This window comes from Anabrus simplex, chromosome X, assembly GCF_040414725.1.
Source record: "Anabrus simplex isolate iqAnaSimp1 chromosome X, ASM4041472v1, whole genome shotgun sequence".
Classification (NCBI taxonomy): domain Eukaryota; kingdom Metazoa; phylum Arthropoda; class Insecta; order Orthoptera; family Tettigoniidae; genus Anabrus; species Anabrus simplex.
In genome coordinates this window covers 24,910,209-24,928,156 of record NC_090279.1, presented here as the reverse complement: position 1 = coordinate 24,928,156, position 17,948 = coordinate 24,910,209, and the positions used below count along the sequence as shown (strand labels likewise).

Sequence of the window (17,948 nt, the reverse complement as noted above, 5' to 3'; positions counted from 1 at the left end):
CATAAACAGGAAATCAAGTCTCCAACTTCTCGTGGAACATCGACTTGGTCGCCCTCGTACCTGAACAAAGACGCTGCTGGTTTAGGGTACAAATATTGTTGTGAGACGCACTCTAGAACTCATTAACAAGGCCACAAAACTGTTAATTTGGGAAAGAATGTCGATATTGTATAATTTTCTATCTCCTCTTCAGCTCACTGGAGGCCCAGACAGTCATGGAACCAAACATAAAGTTAAACTAATTGTTACCTTATTATTGAATAAATGTAAGATTTGTGGTCACAAAATGCAAGAGATTTGTTAAAATCTGGTATTTATTCATAGTTTTTTGTTACAGGCTCGCACAGATAGTTTTTTGCGTGATAAATCTCCGCTCGGTTATCGGAATATGACGTCGAAGGTTGGAGAGGTCATCCAGTCGGCCAGCGAGCTGGCTGTATTCAGCATGCGGGACTTTCTTAACACTCAAGTCAATGAAATAAATAGCAAGCCAGAGCTAAAGATATCACTGTCAGAACTCGTAAGGATGTCGCTTCTCTTGGTGAGTGTTTGTTTATTTCTCTGTAGCTGATAACAACGGGTCAAGGGAGAGTTGATGTCAGGCTTGCAGTGGAAATTTAATAATAATAATAATAATAATAATAATAATAATAATAATAATAATAATAATAATAATAATAATAATAATAATAATAATAATAATAATAATAATAATAATAATAATAATAAGAGGACGCATCGTGGCCATGATCGTTAGGGCGTTGAAGTCTAAATCGCCCTGACAACGTGGTTAACCGGTTCGAGTCCCGTTGGTCGAAAGAACGTTCACCATCAGAATGTTGGCCGGCAGGGTAGGGGAATTGCTGGTATCCTACTTGTATCACTAGATAAGCCTTGATTAGATTCTAAACGTCTCTGCAGTGCTCATACGGAGTGAGAGCATATGACGCTGCTGCTGGTGATTCGACCGCCGGATGGAGACGTTAAGCCATGAGCAGTCCCCTTGCTGCTATTCGACAAGAAGAAGCGTAGGCTATGTGCCGGCACTGGGTCTCACCCTCTCCTCTCTAACTATCATATTTCATCTCATTAACTTTTCTGATAAGAAAGGGCATTCGGTCATAACAAAACCGCCTCGACAGATTCATCTCACCTGATACACGACCCCGTAGAGAAAACGGTACAGGGGTTGGACAAATAATAATAATAATAATAATAATAATAATAATAATAATAATAATAATAATAATAATAATAATAATAATAATAATAATAATAATAGTAATGGCGAATGTCCTGCGAGCAGGCCTGGGGTAGGTCTTATAGGCGACCTGCATGTCTCTGTGGATGCGGCTCCTACTTAAGAAGACATCACAAACACACGGCCCTCGATTAACCAATTAACGTTAAAATCCCGACACGGCAGCTAATCGAACCCGGTACTTATTGTACCAAACCATTTCACCACTTAAGGAAGAAATATCTCAATATAGTAGCGGAATTTTCACAGAATTTGAGTGGAATATTTGTGATTGATGAATGTTCAAACAAGGGAACGTGATGTAACACAAAGGTGTGCTGTCAGTGGTAGAGACAAGTCGAGGGAGGGAAAAGAGAGACTTTCAGGAGCTCATTTGCAGCAGGCACCAAGCTATACAGTTAAGTGCGGTCAGTAGGCACCAAGCTATAGAGTTAAGTGCGGTCTCTCCACACGAGCTATAGAGAGGCTTTCAGGAGCTCATTTGCAGCAGGCACCAAGCTATACAGTTAAGTGCGGTCTCTCCACACGAGCTATAGAGAGGCTTTCAGGAGCTCATTTGCAGCAGGCACCAAGCTATACAGTTAAGTGCGGTCTCTCCACACGAGCTGTAGAGAGGCTTTCAGGAGCTCATTTGCAGCAGGCACCAAGCTATTCAGTTAAGTGCGGTCAGTAGGCACCAAGCTATACAGTTAAGTGCGGACAGTAGGCACCAAGCTATACAGTTAAGTGCGGTCTGTCCATGCGAGCTATAGAGGAACAATCCGTTATTAATAGTATATTATTCTATGCAAGTAGTTCCACTTTTATCCTCCCGTCTCTTTGGCCGCTCTGCCTGCCGAAATATTTAAATCACACTGGATAGAGTCCTAGTGCCGTACCCGTCATTGGACTTTGGAACTTAGTTTTGCTGTTGGCTGAACTACAGTCGAAGGTTCCCCTTAGCCAACACGTGCGGGGTCTCGCAGATCCCCTCTTTTCTCGATCTTCCCTTGTATGAACATTTGGAGGCGGGAGCCTAATGATATGACCGGAGTAGGAGAGCTGCACATTTCTATTCATCCTGGTTAATACAGTTGACCCGCATTTCAAACGCTCCTAATCTTCTGACGATGGCTTTCCTCACTCCAAGATATACTGCACTTCGGCAGTCTATTTCTACAGCATTCTTTCCTCAAAGAATATGCGTGTAAAGTGTGCTAAGAGGCCACAGAACCAGGACTGTGATGGCGCTTAGGTCATGCGGGCATAAAACTTGAAAGTATATCCCTGATAATGTCCATGTATGGAGTAATGTGTGTATAATATGAGTGTCCGTGAGGTGACGCATTACAGCTCAGCTGTTTGTCTCCTTACTCCCAAGTCTTCCCAGACCGAAGTTTCCAATATTTTCATTACAGTATTCCTTGTCGGAAGCCACCTAGAGCAAATCACGCTGCTCTCCTGTGGATCTTTTCATGCCGTTCTTGAGTCAAGTAATCTTGGTGAGACCGAGCTCGATAGCTGCTGTCGCTTAAGTGCGGCCTGTATCCAGTAATCGGGAGATAGTGGGTTCGAACCCCACTGTCGGCAGCCCTGAAGATGGTTTTCCGTGGTTTCCCATTTTCACTCCAGGAAAATGCTGGGGCTGTACGTTAATTAAGGCCACGGCCGCTTCCTTCCCATTCCCAGGCCCTTCATCTCTCATCGTCGCCATAAGACATATATGTGTCGGTGCGACGTAAAGCAAATAGCAAGAAAAAAAATTCCTGGTGAGTCTCTCCCACGCTGAAAGGGTCTTACCAATAACTTATACGGCTCTGGTTTACATCCTTACTGCGACCCCTAAATACACCCATAACCATATGAAGAGATCTGTAAAGCTCACGTAGGTACTTGCAGTGAACCACATGTACTACTTTCACAGCGTCGACAGAGTAATTAATATACAAGGAAACACCGCCGTCCAGTAACACTGCCTTGCAGAATTCGCTCTTAATCATAATATGACGAGACAATGCTTCACCTGTTCCATTGCAATGGTCTTGCTTTCTTGAAATGTAGCCACCTATTCTAGTCCTATAGTCCTCTCTTACCTGTACCGCCCTGTTGATACGCCCTGCAATGGTAAATAGCGATGCAGTCCATTTGGCCTCCTGAATATAAAATATCTGCTCTATCTTGCTTGGGCCCTGCTAGTTGATCCTCACGGAAATGAATTTTCCTAAACAAAAATGTTCTTCTATCAGAACAGTTTGACATTTTGAAGATGTGTCCAATATAGCCATAAAGAATACTTTCCTCAGCTTCCGCTTATCACATTTCATGCCGGGGATACTATAGACTCTGAATTAATTTGGTACAGCTCCTTCATGCAAACTGCCAAGTAACTGGGGAAGTGCTCAGAGATAAATAGGTAGTTATGCCCAACTTCGTCACATTTAGAGAATATGTATGGTAGAATACTAGAGAAAAGTTGTAACTTAGGTATTTTATGTTCACCGTATCGTGGCCTCGTAAAGTTGTATATGCTGTCACCTGTGTGAAATACCTTGAAATGTCAGATATCCTAGTAGTTTGTCTTTCTGGGACAAATGTCCCTATTGCTCCCTGTTGTTGAAAGGACATTATCAACCTGAAGGAAAATTGGTATTTGGAGCTTGGGTGAGCTATCGCCAGTCAGTTTTCTTTCAATCATTCAGTAGTTCAACAATTTAATCAGCCTATCAATTTATATAACATCAAATAGATTGTCGAATCGAAATGTATAAAAATAAATCCTTCCAGAAAGAGCAGCTGTTTCTCTATTTAAAGAGTGAATTTTTGAGCCAAGGTTTCTTGTACTGATTGACTTTCGTGTGTATCATCTGATGGCGGATTAAGGGAGAGGAAGCGACTCAGTACCCTGAACATGAGCTAATTAACAACGTATGGCAGAATTTTAACTATGTGAATCTCGGGAGAGATTTCGATGTTTTTAGTAAGCACGCGACAGTTAGGGTGTCCGCATTTCTGTGAAATGTATGTAGGGCTTTCTCTGGTGTTTGGTTTCCTTAATATAGAGAGGGTAACGAGGTAATACTAAACTCGTGGGTAAAATACCCGTTCTGCGTTAAGGGTCTGTGATGTCAGGCAATCGTAAATAATGTATTATACTGCCCCGAAAACAGGCGTATTCTAAAATCATTGTGAACTACAATCGAGGGTTCGAGCCCAGTCTGGTGTAAAACTAGAAACCACGGTTCCTTCCGATTCGGTTTACCTTTTGCAAAACCATTTACGAATTGGATATCAGAGTTCGAGCCCCGACCAATGTAATGTGCTCTGGAAGCTGCGGCTTCTCTACGTGAATTATGAGTTTTCCATTTGTAAAGACTAGCACGGGTCATCAGACTGTGACAGACGCGAGTCCTCTCCCCAGATATGTTGTTAAATATCAGAGCTTTCGAGATCCTAATTGTACATTTCTCGAGCGTTGAAATTCCATTTCTTGGTTCACGTTCAAAGAGTTAGAAAGGAAAGAAAAAACAATTCCGAATATATTGTATTGGTAAATATTACCTGTGCACCTCACGTGCTCTGCCCCGTGCAAGTAACTGCAATCAGTGTTCAGTGAGAAACTATCACAGGACGAGTTCCCCGCACAATAGTTACTTGGACTAGATGGGGCTGTAGTCTTACTCCAGTATATAAATGTAGGCCACGACAGGGAGAAAATGTAACAAGGGACGTGGAATTGTCAGATAATTTAACATACGTATATTCCTTTAACAAAGTTCATTAAGCTCTCATGATTATAATTAAAAAGTAGTTTGGATCAAGTTCATAAATCTTTCCAGAATACATAAAACTGCACGGGGAAACAGACGATTACATTACATAGGTAAATACTGCGCGCTGTTTTGTTAACTGACCATCAAAGTTGTCAAACTGGGCTGACAACTAAGGTAATGTGTTTGTTTGACTGACGTTGGATAGATGGAACCGAAATCAGTGTTCTGCATTGAAATACCAACTTTTCTGTCACAACCTCCTTTAGAATGTCACTTCAGTCATAGTTAACTGTTGAACTCTGTACCTTTTCCAGGTTCTCTTGCTCCTGATGCTAGCAGTTTCACTGGCGAGCGCAGATCACTGTGCATCGTCCGTGGGCTCTAAGTTGGACGTGTCTGTGCATGGCCGCAAGAACGCCAGTGGACATTGGATGATAACGGTACCGTGTGTTCTCAATTGCAGAGTTGTTCTTCTGTGTTGGACGGATAATATTTTATGTTTATGTTATAAATACACGTGTTTTATTTCTTTATATTCAAAATGTTTGCATGCGCCATTTGAATTTAACACAACTTTTAAAGTACAGTAATACAGTTTGTGGAATTAATCTGATAGGTACTTGGTATCAAACCGCCGCCTTCGTGATGTACAGGTTGTTCTGTTGCTCTTATGACGTCACGCAAAGAGGCAATGCAAGAACGTAATATTATGTCTCTACTTCTTAATTATGAAATATTCACAAATGTTGATTTAATATAACAGGCAAGATCATTACCAACTGTAATCGCATCACAATTCGTAAGTCAGGTCTATGTAATTTTATCTAAGTAGGTTTGAAGTGTGATTTACACGTTCGAAGCTTGAGAGTTTTTCTCTTCAGTTTACCCAACAAAGAATTATTATACATTAATACAAATATGTAGACAATAAACGCACAAATGGTTCAGGGAGGACACGAAATGAGGAGTGAGGTAGTTTGATTATTTGATTATTTTTTATTCTACCATTAGTCAGAGAGATCAGGGTTCGAATCCATGTGTTGCATGTACTCGAGATATTTTATTCTATAACTGAACAGAGAGAACAGGGAACGAATTCAGGACTACATTTTTTCTGTTACGGTGACTGTTATGTTTACGACATAAAGTTGATGTTATATTCGAGAAATAAGGAAAGAGAGGTAGATTCCCGTTCAGTTTTATTCCGTGCAATCACCGTCTGAATGCGTGTCAATTTCTATCTTTTTTACCAGCAAGTTATCGCGCTCCTAACATATATTTAAAACCAAGCCAAGTTTCCCTGTTCAGAACACGGGCGAATGTATGCTGACTATTCAAATCGCTACAAACATACATTTATATCTGGAATGTATGAGTAATATAAGGTAGCAACAGACTGTAGACTGTATATGTTGCTCTTGGTAGAGGGCACAGCACAATGCATTGCCGGTCCTCTGTAACGGGGGAGGTCACGCGTCGGATGGCGACGTTAAGACTTGCACAAGATGGCGACTGGAAGGGGGCGCATATCACAAGATATGTAAGGACAGACCCCTCCAGGGGTCACATCGGGAAGGGGATCTCAAATATGGATTTGGGAAGGGGCATCTCTCCAACCTGTGATGTTAGATCTCTGTAAGGTGATGTCAGGAAAGGGCATGTCAAGAAGGGCAGCTAGCCTTAAAACTTGGGTCCTTTGAATTTAGGTCTCTCTAAAAAGGTGTCGGGAAAGGCGTATGTTAAGAAGGGCAGTTAGCTTTAAAACTAGGATCCTCTGAGGATAGGCCCTTCTAAGGTGGTGTCGAGAAGAGTTACTTGGCTGTAAAACTAGTTTTTGTGTAGTTACGCCCCCAGTCGTTCTCTCTTCCTAAAATTCTGCGCCAGCACGTGGCTAAGTCCCGTCATGATAGCAGCTGTGAGGTTAGGGTCGTTCAATATTCCGCGCCCAACACGAGCACGTGGTTAGGACTTGTCAAGCTGACAGCAGTGAGGTTAGACATGCACACTTATTCAAACTCCGCGCCAAACCAGTGCACGTGGTTATGACCTGTTACGATGACAGCAGTGAGGTTGGAATCGCTGACTTATTCAAAGTCCCCGCTATAACAAGTGCACGGGGTTAGGACCAGTTAAGATGTCAGTAGTGAGTTTAGCCATGAGCACTTATTCAAAAAATCCGCGTAAGAAAACAAAAGTGAAGTTAGTGTCTGTCAAGATGCACGAGCACGTGGCCGTAACGTCATGGTCACATGACCGTGACATCATGGGTCCAATGACCTTGCCAGGGGTAAATGAGCTCGTGGGACATTGCTGACGCAGCACCCATTGTTTTTGAATCCGCGTTGTCCTACTACTACCAATAATAATGGTCATACGTACAGTAGCTTTCTTGTTTCGTTTTTTCCTTGACACTTGTGGCACTACCCTTCAGTCCCTTTCTTCTACACAAACATTTGTATCAGTTTTTGATTAGGAATAGCCATGTTTTCCCAAATATTAATACGCCGACTTGTAAGATCTGTTAGTTACTTCCCACATTCACGGAAATTGCCGAGGAATAACTTCTTAATTATTACTTAAGTGTTAACTATTAAGTTACATTGCTTCAAACATCTAAACATTATCTACCAGCAATGATTTAAAGATGTTAAAAAGTATGCATAAAATGTTGCCGGGCTGAATGACTCAGGCGGTTGAGCGCTGGCCTCGCGACCCTCATATTAGTGTGTACTTACTTGTATAGTTGTGTGGCAACTGCGAAACTCCATACACTTTTTTAAAATTTGCAACACATTATACTTCCGCCTAAAAGTGATGTAAGATTACAATTAAATAAGAAATTCCACGGGAAGTGTTACGTCCCTTGAGTTGATATTACTCAGCACGAGAAGATACCATACCTAACCTAAACTATGCGGTCTCAAGTAGAGGAGCAAGGACAGTTCAACACTCGGAAATGAGTCAGCACCCGAGGTCTAGTAGTGTAGCAATGCAGGTTCCAATGCAAGGTCATTGAACCCCAGTATAGTAGATAAGCAATGTCGATTTGCGCATTTTGCATAAGAGAGCGAATGTAACCTTACAGTCGCTATGTTGAGGGGCCTAACCATACTTTAACGCCTAGCTGCCCTTCCCAACTCCCAAGAGAGAGAGCCTAAACTTACATCCACCAACTGGAAATGACTACCCTTAGTTTCACGTCAAGAGCCCTTCCCGACGCCAACTGAACAAGATGGCGCCCATAAACATCATCTAATGAGACGGCCTAGGGGCGCTTGCGCAAGGTGGCACATGTTCTTATGAGACGGCCTAGGGTTACGTGCGAAAGATGGCGGCTATACATAGCCTCTTATCAGACGGCTTAGGGGCGCTTGCGCAAGATGGTGCCTACACATAGATGGCTTAAGCGCTCTTGCGCAAGATGACGGCTATACAGTAGCTCTTTTAGAGAAAGCTAGCTGACAGGCCTACTGCTCAAGATTGCGGATGTACAGAAGGTCTTATGAGACGGCCTAGTGGCGATTGCAAACGATGGCGGGTATACACCGGCTCTTAGGTCGAAAGATGATTGCCATGGGTGAATGCACAAGATGGGGCTATACAGGGGCTATTATGGAGAAAGATTACGGCTATGGACCATTGCACAAGATGGCACACATGGGCTGCTATAAGAACGCCTAGTGCCATAGGAAATATATTGGTTACATTTAAACCCCTAGCAGTCGATCAAATTATCGAATAAACAATGTAACTTGAAATTATGTTTGGGAATATACTAATTGAATCTGTTGGCATTGCTTATAAAAGCTTGTAGCTAGTGCAGGAGCGATAAAGCCGAATAAATCGTGCTACACACATGATAGGGAATGGAACTCAGGGGCCACATATTAATAGAAGGACAAAAGGGTAAAATGACTCTTCCTCCTCCTCCTCCTCCTCCCCTTTCCTAGAGATAAAGGCCTAAATGGCTAATGGTCTAAAGGGCTAATGGGCTAAAGCGCTAATGATATCTTATTAGAAGTGCAAAAATGTAAAAGAACACCTTCTCCTCGTAGGCATAAAGGTCTCAATTTCTAAAGGGCTAAGGGGCTAAAGGGCTAATGGCCTAAAGGGCTAATGGGATAAAGGGCAAACCGGCAAAAGTTCTAAAGGGCAAAATTGCTTACATTTTTATAGTATTTAGGGAGCCTCTCCTCTCTTTATTAGGGATTGAGTCCGGCTTTACAACTAGAGCGGAGTTAACACCCTGAGGAGGGGAGAATGATGGAAAAGAGTCTGTACCAATATAGGTAATCGTTCTACTATATGCTACAGAAGGATGACGTAGATGAGAGTGAAGGTGAGGGATGGGAATGTAGGAAGGTGTTTAGGCTGTTGTGCTGTCGGGAGAGAGCTTGCAGGAAAGTTCTTCACTTTGAAGAGCTATTAGTCAATAATACCTGCACAACGTAATTCTTGTTGTATTTCAAAAATATTTTTATACTCTGAGTAACCAGCATCTTGACTGGCTCTTAGAAGTTGCAAACGTTTTACAACTACGTTGGGGTCCTTACAGTATCTTACGTCAACGTGGGGTAAGATAGGATTGTTGTTAATTTTGAGCCTATATGCAGACATTTGATGTGTAGGGACTTGCTTTAATGTAATACGTGCTTCATCCGTAGCGCTTCCAGGTACAAAATTAACTTGTTTCCATAGCATGAAACGTTGAAATTTTCTTCCACTCTATGTTGCATCTCTTTATTAGGATGTTTGCACTGCGACAGAACCTGAAGTAGACTTAGAAAATGAAGTAAAATCATAAAGCTCTAATGGCAATGAAATATTGAGATCTTCTCTTTCTTCTTCTCCTTTTCTTTTATTATCACTATTATTACCCTTATTTTCATAACTATGACATTGCCTCTCTTTATCTCGAAATGTGTGCTTAGTAACAGAACTTGAAGCATGCCAAGACAGCAACGGAGAATTAAAAATCTCACGCAGAGGTGTACTTTTTAAAAATTAATCAAAGTTTTCTTGACTACGGTTGAACTCTTTATATTTTCTTCTCGCTGAATCTACATTACACGCGGCTTCGTGACGTTGAACGTTCTATGCGTTCTTGAACTCTCTTCTACAATATTTACATTGGAAAATTGTCCTACGTGATATCTCCTGACGTTTCTTGTGTTAATCTCGGGAAATATTTTTCCAGACACTTTGCAAATATAGCTAGAAATAGATTTTTCAACGAAGGACTTTAATTTTTTGCTAACAGATTCTTCATTGAAAGATACAAGTTAAATCTACTAGACACTTGTTACTCTATAGTTCGATGATGCGAACAGCTTAACGATTACCAGTAACCTAACACAAAAGCGTATAAGCAAGGTAGTAACAGTGAGGTTTAGCCCCGTCAAGATGGCAGCAGTGGGGTAAGCGATGTTCTGTTGTTTAAAGTTCGGTGCCCACGTGGTTAAATATGGCAGCTGTCATCTTGACAGGTGTCAAAAAAGCACGTGGATTTTATATTCCGATCCACGACGTGCATAAGGTGGCAGCAATTAGGTTTAGCGCTATAAGGAGGGCAGGAATGAGGTTTGCGATGCTATATTGTCCTTAGGAGTGAGGTTTGGGTCCGTTAAGATGACAGCTCTTACCCTGGCAGTTGTTACAAAAGCACGCGGCCAACACGTGAGTTTGTTTACACACAGGAGCACGTGGTCGCGACGTCACGGTCACGTGGTATATGCTGCGCCTGCACCCGTAGTTCATAATCCGCGCGGATGTGGTTAGAACTTGTCAGAAAGCAGGTAGATTTTATATTTCGTACGCCTTCGTCGTTAAGATGTCAGCTGTTATCTTAGCATGTCCGATCTATGAGCACTACAAGTGCTACAAGTTCTGTTACTAAGCACACATTTCGAGATAAAGAGAGGCAAGTTCATGATTATGATAATAAGGATAATGATGCTGATAATAATGGAAAAGGAGAAGAACTCAGTGTTTCATTACCATTAGACCGTATGGTTTTACTTCATTTTCTAAGTGTATTACACGTTCCGTCGCCGTGCAAACATCCCAAAAAGATGTCTGTCTGTTGAGTCACCAGCCCAGAGGCTGGTTGGATCCTCAAATAGCACTACCAAAGGTTATGCATTTATAAAGAAACCCCAAAAGCCAATGGCAGCACGAAAATGAGGCGTACTAGGCAAGATGAGGAGTGAGGTAGTTTGCTATTGCTTTCCTCACTGGGTCAGAAAGTACTACTATTGCAGCACGACTGGCCCTGTGAGCAGCACCTTTCATAACACTCAGATGCACCCTAGCAGCTTCCATATTGTCACAGCCATGGATGTTGACTGGGACTTCGTAGGAAGCTACATTTTACTCTGGCCTGTGCCAAGAGATGGATGCAAAAGTACTGTATCCATAAGGAAATGACAGAAGGCTACCCAGAAAGATATGCAAAATAAAGTAGAAGAAAATTTCAACGCTTCATTGTTATCGAAAGATGTTAAGTTTGTACCTGTAAACGCTGCTGCTGAAGCACGTATTACATTAAAACAAGTCCCTACCCATCAAATGTGTGCATATAGGCTCAAAGTTAACAACAATCCTACGTTAGCCCATGTAAGGACCCCAACCAACTCGTAAAATATTTGCAACTTCTAAGAGCCTATAAAGATGCTGACCTTGCATTGGAACCTGCATTGGTACACTACTAGACCTCGGGTGCTGACACTTTTCTGGGAGGTGAACTGTCTTTGCTCCCCTACTGTCTCATTATCTACATCAATTCTGATGTGATAAGTTTGAAGAAGGAACATTCAATATACTTAAATTAATGTTAAGTTATGTCTTTCAGCAGTCACAATTATCCATGGAATGAATTTCAATCGCAACTTGTAGCATTCACTTAGCTCATTAAATTTGACCAGCTGATGGGTTTGGCGCGCTTTCTACAGTACGGCCTGTTTATTACGAAGGCAGAGATCAAACCAAAACCTCATTTACATGTGCTAACCACCAGAATTATCTACAATCTGTATAAAAATCAGTCTGCAGTGATAAGAATCGAGGGCTTTGAAAAAGAAGCAGCAATCCAGAAAGGAGTGAGGCAAGGCTGCAGTTTGTGAGTGACCTCAATAGGAACAAGGCACCTGGAATTGATGACATTCCCTCTGAATTACTGACTGCCTTATGAGAAACCAGCATGGCAAGGTTATTTCATTTAGTCTGCAAGATGTATGAGACAGGAGAAGTCCCATCCGATTTTCAGCAGAATGTGGTTATACCTATTCCCAAGAAAGCCGGTGCTGACAGGTGTGAAAACTACCGCACCATTAGTTTAGTATCTCATGCCTGCAAAATTTTAACACGTATTATTTACAGAAGAATGGAAAAACAAGTTGAAGCTGAGTTGGGAGAAGATCAATTTGGCTTCAGAAGAAATGTAGGAACACGTGAAGCTATCCTGACTTTACGTCTGATCTTAGAGGATCGAATCAAGAAGGACAAGCCCACGTACATGGCATTCGTAGATCTAGAAAAGGCATACGATAATGTTGATTGGACCAAGCTATTTATGATTCTGAAGATGATAGGGATCAGATACCGAGAACGAAGAATTATCTACAATCTGTATAAAAATCAGTCTGCAGTGATAAGAATCGAGGGCTTTGAAAAAGAAGCAGCAATCCAGAAAGGAGTGAGGCAAGGCTGCAGTTTGTCCCCTCTCCTTTTCAATGTTTACATAGAACAGGCAGTAAAGGAAATCAAAGAGAAATTTGGAAAGGGAATCACAGTCCAAGGAGAGGAAATCAAAACCTTGAGATTTGCCGATGATATTGTTATTTTATCTGAGACTGCAGAAGATCTCGAGAAGTTGCTGAATGGTATGGATGAAGTCTTGGGTAAGGAGTACAAGATGAAAATAAATAAGTCCAAAACAAAAGTAATGGAGTGCAGTCGAACGAAGGCAGGTGATGCAGGAAATATTAGATTAGGAAATGAAGTCTTAAAGGAAGTAGATGAATATTGTTACTTGGGTAGTAAAATAACTAACGATGGCAGAAGTAAGGAGGACATAAAATGCAGACTAGCACAAGCAAGGAAGAGCTTTCTTAAGAAAAGAAATTTGCTCACTTCAAACATTGATATCGGAATTAGAAAGATGTTTTTGAAGACTTTCGTGTGGAGCGTGGCATTGTATGGAAGTGAAACATGGACGATAACTGGCTCAGAAAGAAAGAGAATAGAAGCTTTTGAAATGTGGTGTTACAGAAGAATGCTGAAGGTGAGATGGATAGATCGAATCACGAATGAAGAGATACTGAATCGAATTGGTGAGAGGAGATCGATTTGGCTAAATTTGACGAGAAGAAGAGATAGAATGATAGGACACATCTTAAGACACCCAGGACTTGTTCAGTTGGCTTTTGAAGGAAGTGTAGGGGGTAAGAACGGTAGGGGTAGACCAAGATATGAATATGACAAGCAGATTAGAGCAGATGTAGGATGCAATAGTTACGTAGAAATGAAAAGGTTAGCACAGGATAGGGTGGCATGGAGGGCTGCATCAAACCAGTCTATGGACTGATGACTCAAACACACAACCACTAACGGCTTTAGGAAGAGACAATAAATAGCAGTGAGGTATCCCATAGCAGAAGTAATTACATACATGTGTAGTGTTATCGCTGGGACTTGGGCAAGCGATTTAAATTATATCTGCCTTCTTCCTAATCGGCTTGCCCCAAGACAAGCAGTCTGCTTGTTCGCGACATGGTCACCGGATGCGCTAGGACTTAGTAGTTAGCAGAATTAATACTCACAGACTCTACTCTAAGGAGGCTGTGGATTTGGCCATTGATTTCAGTTAAGCAATCTCCGTATTGATTGTGCTTCTTTTCGGTTCGCCGACTGTTTGCGAAGTTTGTTCGTGTGTTTTATATATGATTGTGTTGTCCTCCGTTGCTCAGGTTTTATGACAATGTTTCCCATAAATTCTTAAGTTTAGCTGTGAAGAAGACGACAGCCACCTTGTTATAGTTTCTTGTTTGTCGTTGATTGTAAAATTTCGCCTTGAAAGGTATACTGTGTTAGTTAACACCACCTATGTGTCCTTTACACCAACTAAGGAACGGTAGCCATGTTTTGTTAGTATTCAAGCATCGTACATTTTCCAGTATGATTTTCAACGTTTAAGTTACTTGTTCTTTGTTATTGTGTGTGTCAGACAGAAGATAACGAACAATTGTCTGTCGTCTATGTAGGAAACCAGGTGACGCTAGATCCAATGTATTACTTTTTCTGTGAGATACGTCATTCGAGGATTCACGGATTATGTGCTGGCATCTCTGATGTGGAAGTTCAGGATCTTACTTGCACTACTGACTCAAGGTGTGGGCTGCGGGTTAGAATTCACCCACGGTAACCTCTGTCTGTCGTAAAAGGCGACTAAAAGGGGACCGAGTGGCCGTCGATATAAGTGACCCGCCTGAATGTCAACAGCCTCCTCCGCGGGTGGATGAACGAATTGAGGTTACGGCACTCTCTTGTCCTTGGAGTGAGAAATTGCCCCTAAAGGCGGATGACCTATACATATTGGTCAACGGCATGGAATGGAGAAGGCAACGGGAAACCACTCCATTTTAAGGATCCTAAGGATATCCCAAGTAGAATGCAAACAATGGGAGCTGACATTAATGAGGAAACGTTGACTACTGATCATGGATTTCGGAACCCTAGATCTAGCAGGAGAGGTAAGAGCGCTTCTCAGGTCATTAGCAAGCGAAATCGCACTAAAACCGCCATGAAGATGGGAACATGGAATGTACGAACGCTATTGAAAGCTTGAAAACTGGTTGAATTGAGAGGCCAGATGAGGAAGTATGAGGTAGATATATTAGATATACGTGAAGCAAGATGGAAAGGAAATGGAGACTTCTACAGTGATGAGATTACAGTAATTTAAGTTGCGCAGAGAAAAGAGGAAAGCATGGAGTGGCACTTATAATAAGAAGAAAATGGTCAAATAATATTTTTAGTACCTACCATGGCAGCTACCGATTAAAGATGGCGAAAATTAATAGTGCACCTGAGGACTTGGTAATAATTCAGACATATTTCCCACCATCGGCTCATAATTTGGAAGAAGTGGAGACTATGTATGAGGTTACAGAAGTAATATTAAAACAAACTAAAGAAAAAGATAATGTCGCTATAATGGGCAATTTTAATGCAATAGTGGGATTCCGTACAGGCAACAAGACAGTAGGAAATTTTGGTCTGGGGGAAAGAAATGCAAGAGGTGAAACTTCGGTAGATTCCTGCAGTAAAAATGATATGGTTATTACAAACACATTATTTGAAGTTCCTCTTAGAAGAGGTACACATGGAAGTCGCCTGACAAAAGACGATTTCAGTTAAGGGCTTAAAGTCAGATTAGAACAAAATACGGAAGAGGAAAAGAGAAATGGACCAAAAGCTTTGCTGAAGAGATAGAAGAAAGTATGGAAAAGGGAAAACAGGATCAAATTTATAAGAAAATCAGTGCCCTTCACTACAAAATTGGAACTAAATCTCCAGTAGTAAAAAATAAAGAAGGAATATTACTGGTAGACAACGATAAGATATGTGCTCGCTGGAAACAATACATGGAAGAACTGTACGGTGATTAGGACTTCAAGAATGAAAATAATCAAATTGAAGACATCAATGAGTGTGGAAGAGAAATGCAATGTCCTCCAATCATGAGACATGAATTTTAACATGCCATTCGGGGTTTGAATGTAGGAAAACAATCGGTGTTGATGATATCCCTGGAGAATTACGGAAACATTTAGGTATCAACATAAAGACCAATTATTCAGAGTAATAACTGAATGCTACGAAAGATGAATCGTGGCAGAAGATTTCACACAATCCAGAGCCATTACCATACAGAAAATAGGAAGGGCAGGTGACCGCACCGATTAGAGGACACCTTCAATATTAACACATGGCTCCATGATACACATTCATATGGTCAAGAGAAGAATAAACAGGAGATAAGTATGTTGGAGAAGACCAATTTGGATTTAGAGAAGGCAGAGGAGCAAGAGAATCAATTCTGGCCTTACGCATGTTAGTGGAGAGAAGGATTGGAATGAATAGAACAACTTGTCTTACCTTCATTGACTTAGAAAATGCCTTTGACAATGTGAACTGGGAACTACTGTCTAGAACTATGAGCAAAATAGGACTGGACTGAAAGGATATAAGGGTGTTTAATCAACTGTATCTGAACCAAAGCACAAAAATAATCATCAAGCAGGCAGAAGAAAAGCCAGTATTAGAAAAGGAGTTAGACTACACTGGCCGCAGAAAAAATCTAACTGACTTGGAGGAAAATTTCTCCTCCAAGCCAGAGGAGGAACCGTTTTCACTGCTAAGTTGGAATAAAATGAATGTAGAATCTAATAAAAGTGAAGAGGGAGAAGCTTTTCTTAAGAAACGGCTCTTTTCAGCGTTGAAGTTTGAGTTATTTAGTGAATTGTGGTGTTATAATTTGGAATAGGCCTAATTATCATTCTAGCCCAGGTCATACTACTACTGCTACTACTACTACTACTAATAAGTAAGCCTCTGCCTTAGGCCTAAGTGTGCAACTGCTCAATCAAAACAGCGCGTCATAGTAGAAATCGAACAGGTGGAATACTATGTTGAACCAGTGTGTTACGTATCAGCAGTATCAGCAAATGGATGAACCAAAGGAATGGCATGCTAAAGGAGAAAGATTTCAAACTACCCAGCTATTTCCCGCCGATATTTACTCTGTCTGTTATACTCGGTTCACAGTAGTAATCCCATCTATCGGATATGAGTGGCAGCATAAGGGACAAAGAACATCACAACAAACAATGGTCAATGTAATGATATTGCTGATCAATGTTATGCGCTTTCGACATTTTAGGCTTTCACATTTAGTTTTCTTCCGACTCTGAAATACCACTGTTATCACAGTCGGTAGGTAAAACTGAATGAAACATAAAAGATCGGAAATTGTACTCTCTATAACATTTCTTACGTAGTACTTTTCGACAGCAACAATAACATAGGTATTTAAAAATTAAATTTTAGGCACCTCCCCGTAGAATACATTTTCATCCAGCTTAGACTGTAGTTTTTTTATTCCCAACTATATATACCGATTTTCATTAAAATCTGCTAACCCAATTTCTCGTCGGCGTTGATATGGATTCAGTAACAAAAATACAAATTCATGAATATTTCTGTTATCACAGCGGGTACGGTAAAAATGTATGACAGAAATGATCGGAAATTTAATTCTATGAAACTTTAGTTATGTAGTATTTATCGATAGGACCAATAATAATATAAATATTTGAGAATTAAGTTTTGGGCCAACCCCTAAACTATCATTACTTTCACTCAGCGTGAATAAAATTATTTATAGCCTAGATTGTAGTGACTCATCCACGGACTTCTCGTGATGCGTCTACATACATACATACATACATACATACATACATACATACATACATACATACAATATATGCATTCCTATCTTCACGAACGTCAACAATGTGTGAAAGCTAATAATGTAATCGTTCCCTCGTGGCGTCACGTGAATAGAGGAGTCCCTCAAAGCTCTGTACTCGGACCTTCTCTTATCGCACTCTTTGTGAATGGCGTATCATCGAATTTAAGACATTGCAAATACTGCATGTACGCTGTCGACCTTCAACTCTACACAGACTGTACAGCGCAAGACCTTCAGGAAAGTATAGACTTACTAAACATTGACTTACAGACTGTTAGTGAATGGTCTGCTGCCAACGGCCTTCAAGTGAATCCTACAAAGTCACAAGTAATCTTTCTAGGCTATCAACATCAAATGGCAAGTATTAATAAACTTCCATTGCCGAGAGTAATCCTTCAGAATGTTG

At 41.0% G+C, this 17,948-nt stretch overlaps 1 protein-coding gene across 1 annotated transcript in view; it reads left to right on the top strand.

The window, feature by feature from the left end:
- The first annotated feature begins 388 nt into the window (after positions 1 to 388).
- LOC136886090 (hemolymph lipopolysaccharide-binding protein-like) overlaps positions 389 to 17,948 on the top strand; it is a 36,218-nt gene continuing 18,658 nt past the window's right edge. Inside the window, exons 1-2 of the mRNA XM_068230781.1 lie at positions 389 to 541; positions 5,325 to 5,450. Coding sequence (XP_068086882.1) covers positions 389 to 541; positions 5,325 to 5,450 — 279 coding nt within the window. The remainder of the gene's footprint in view (positions 542 to 5,324; positions 5,451 to 17,948) is intronic.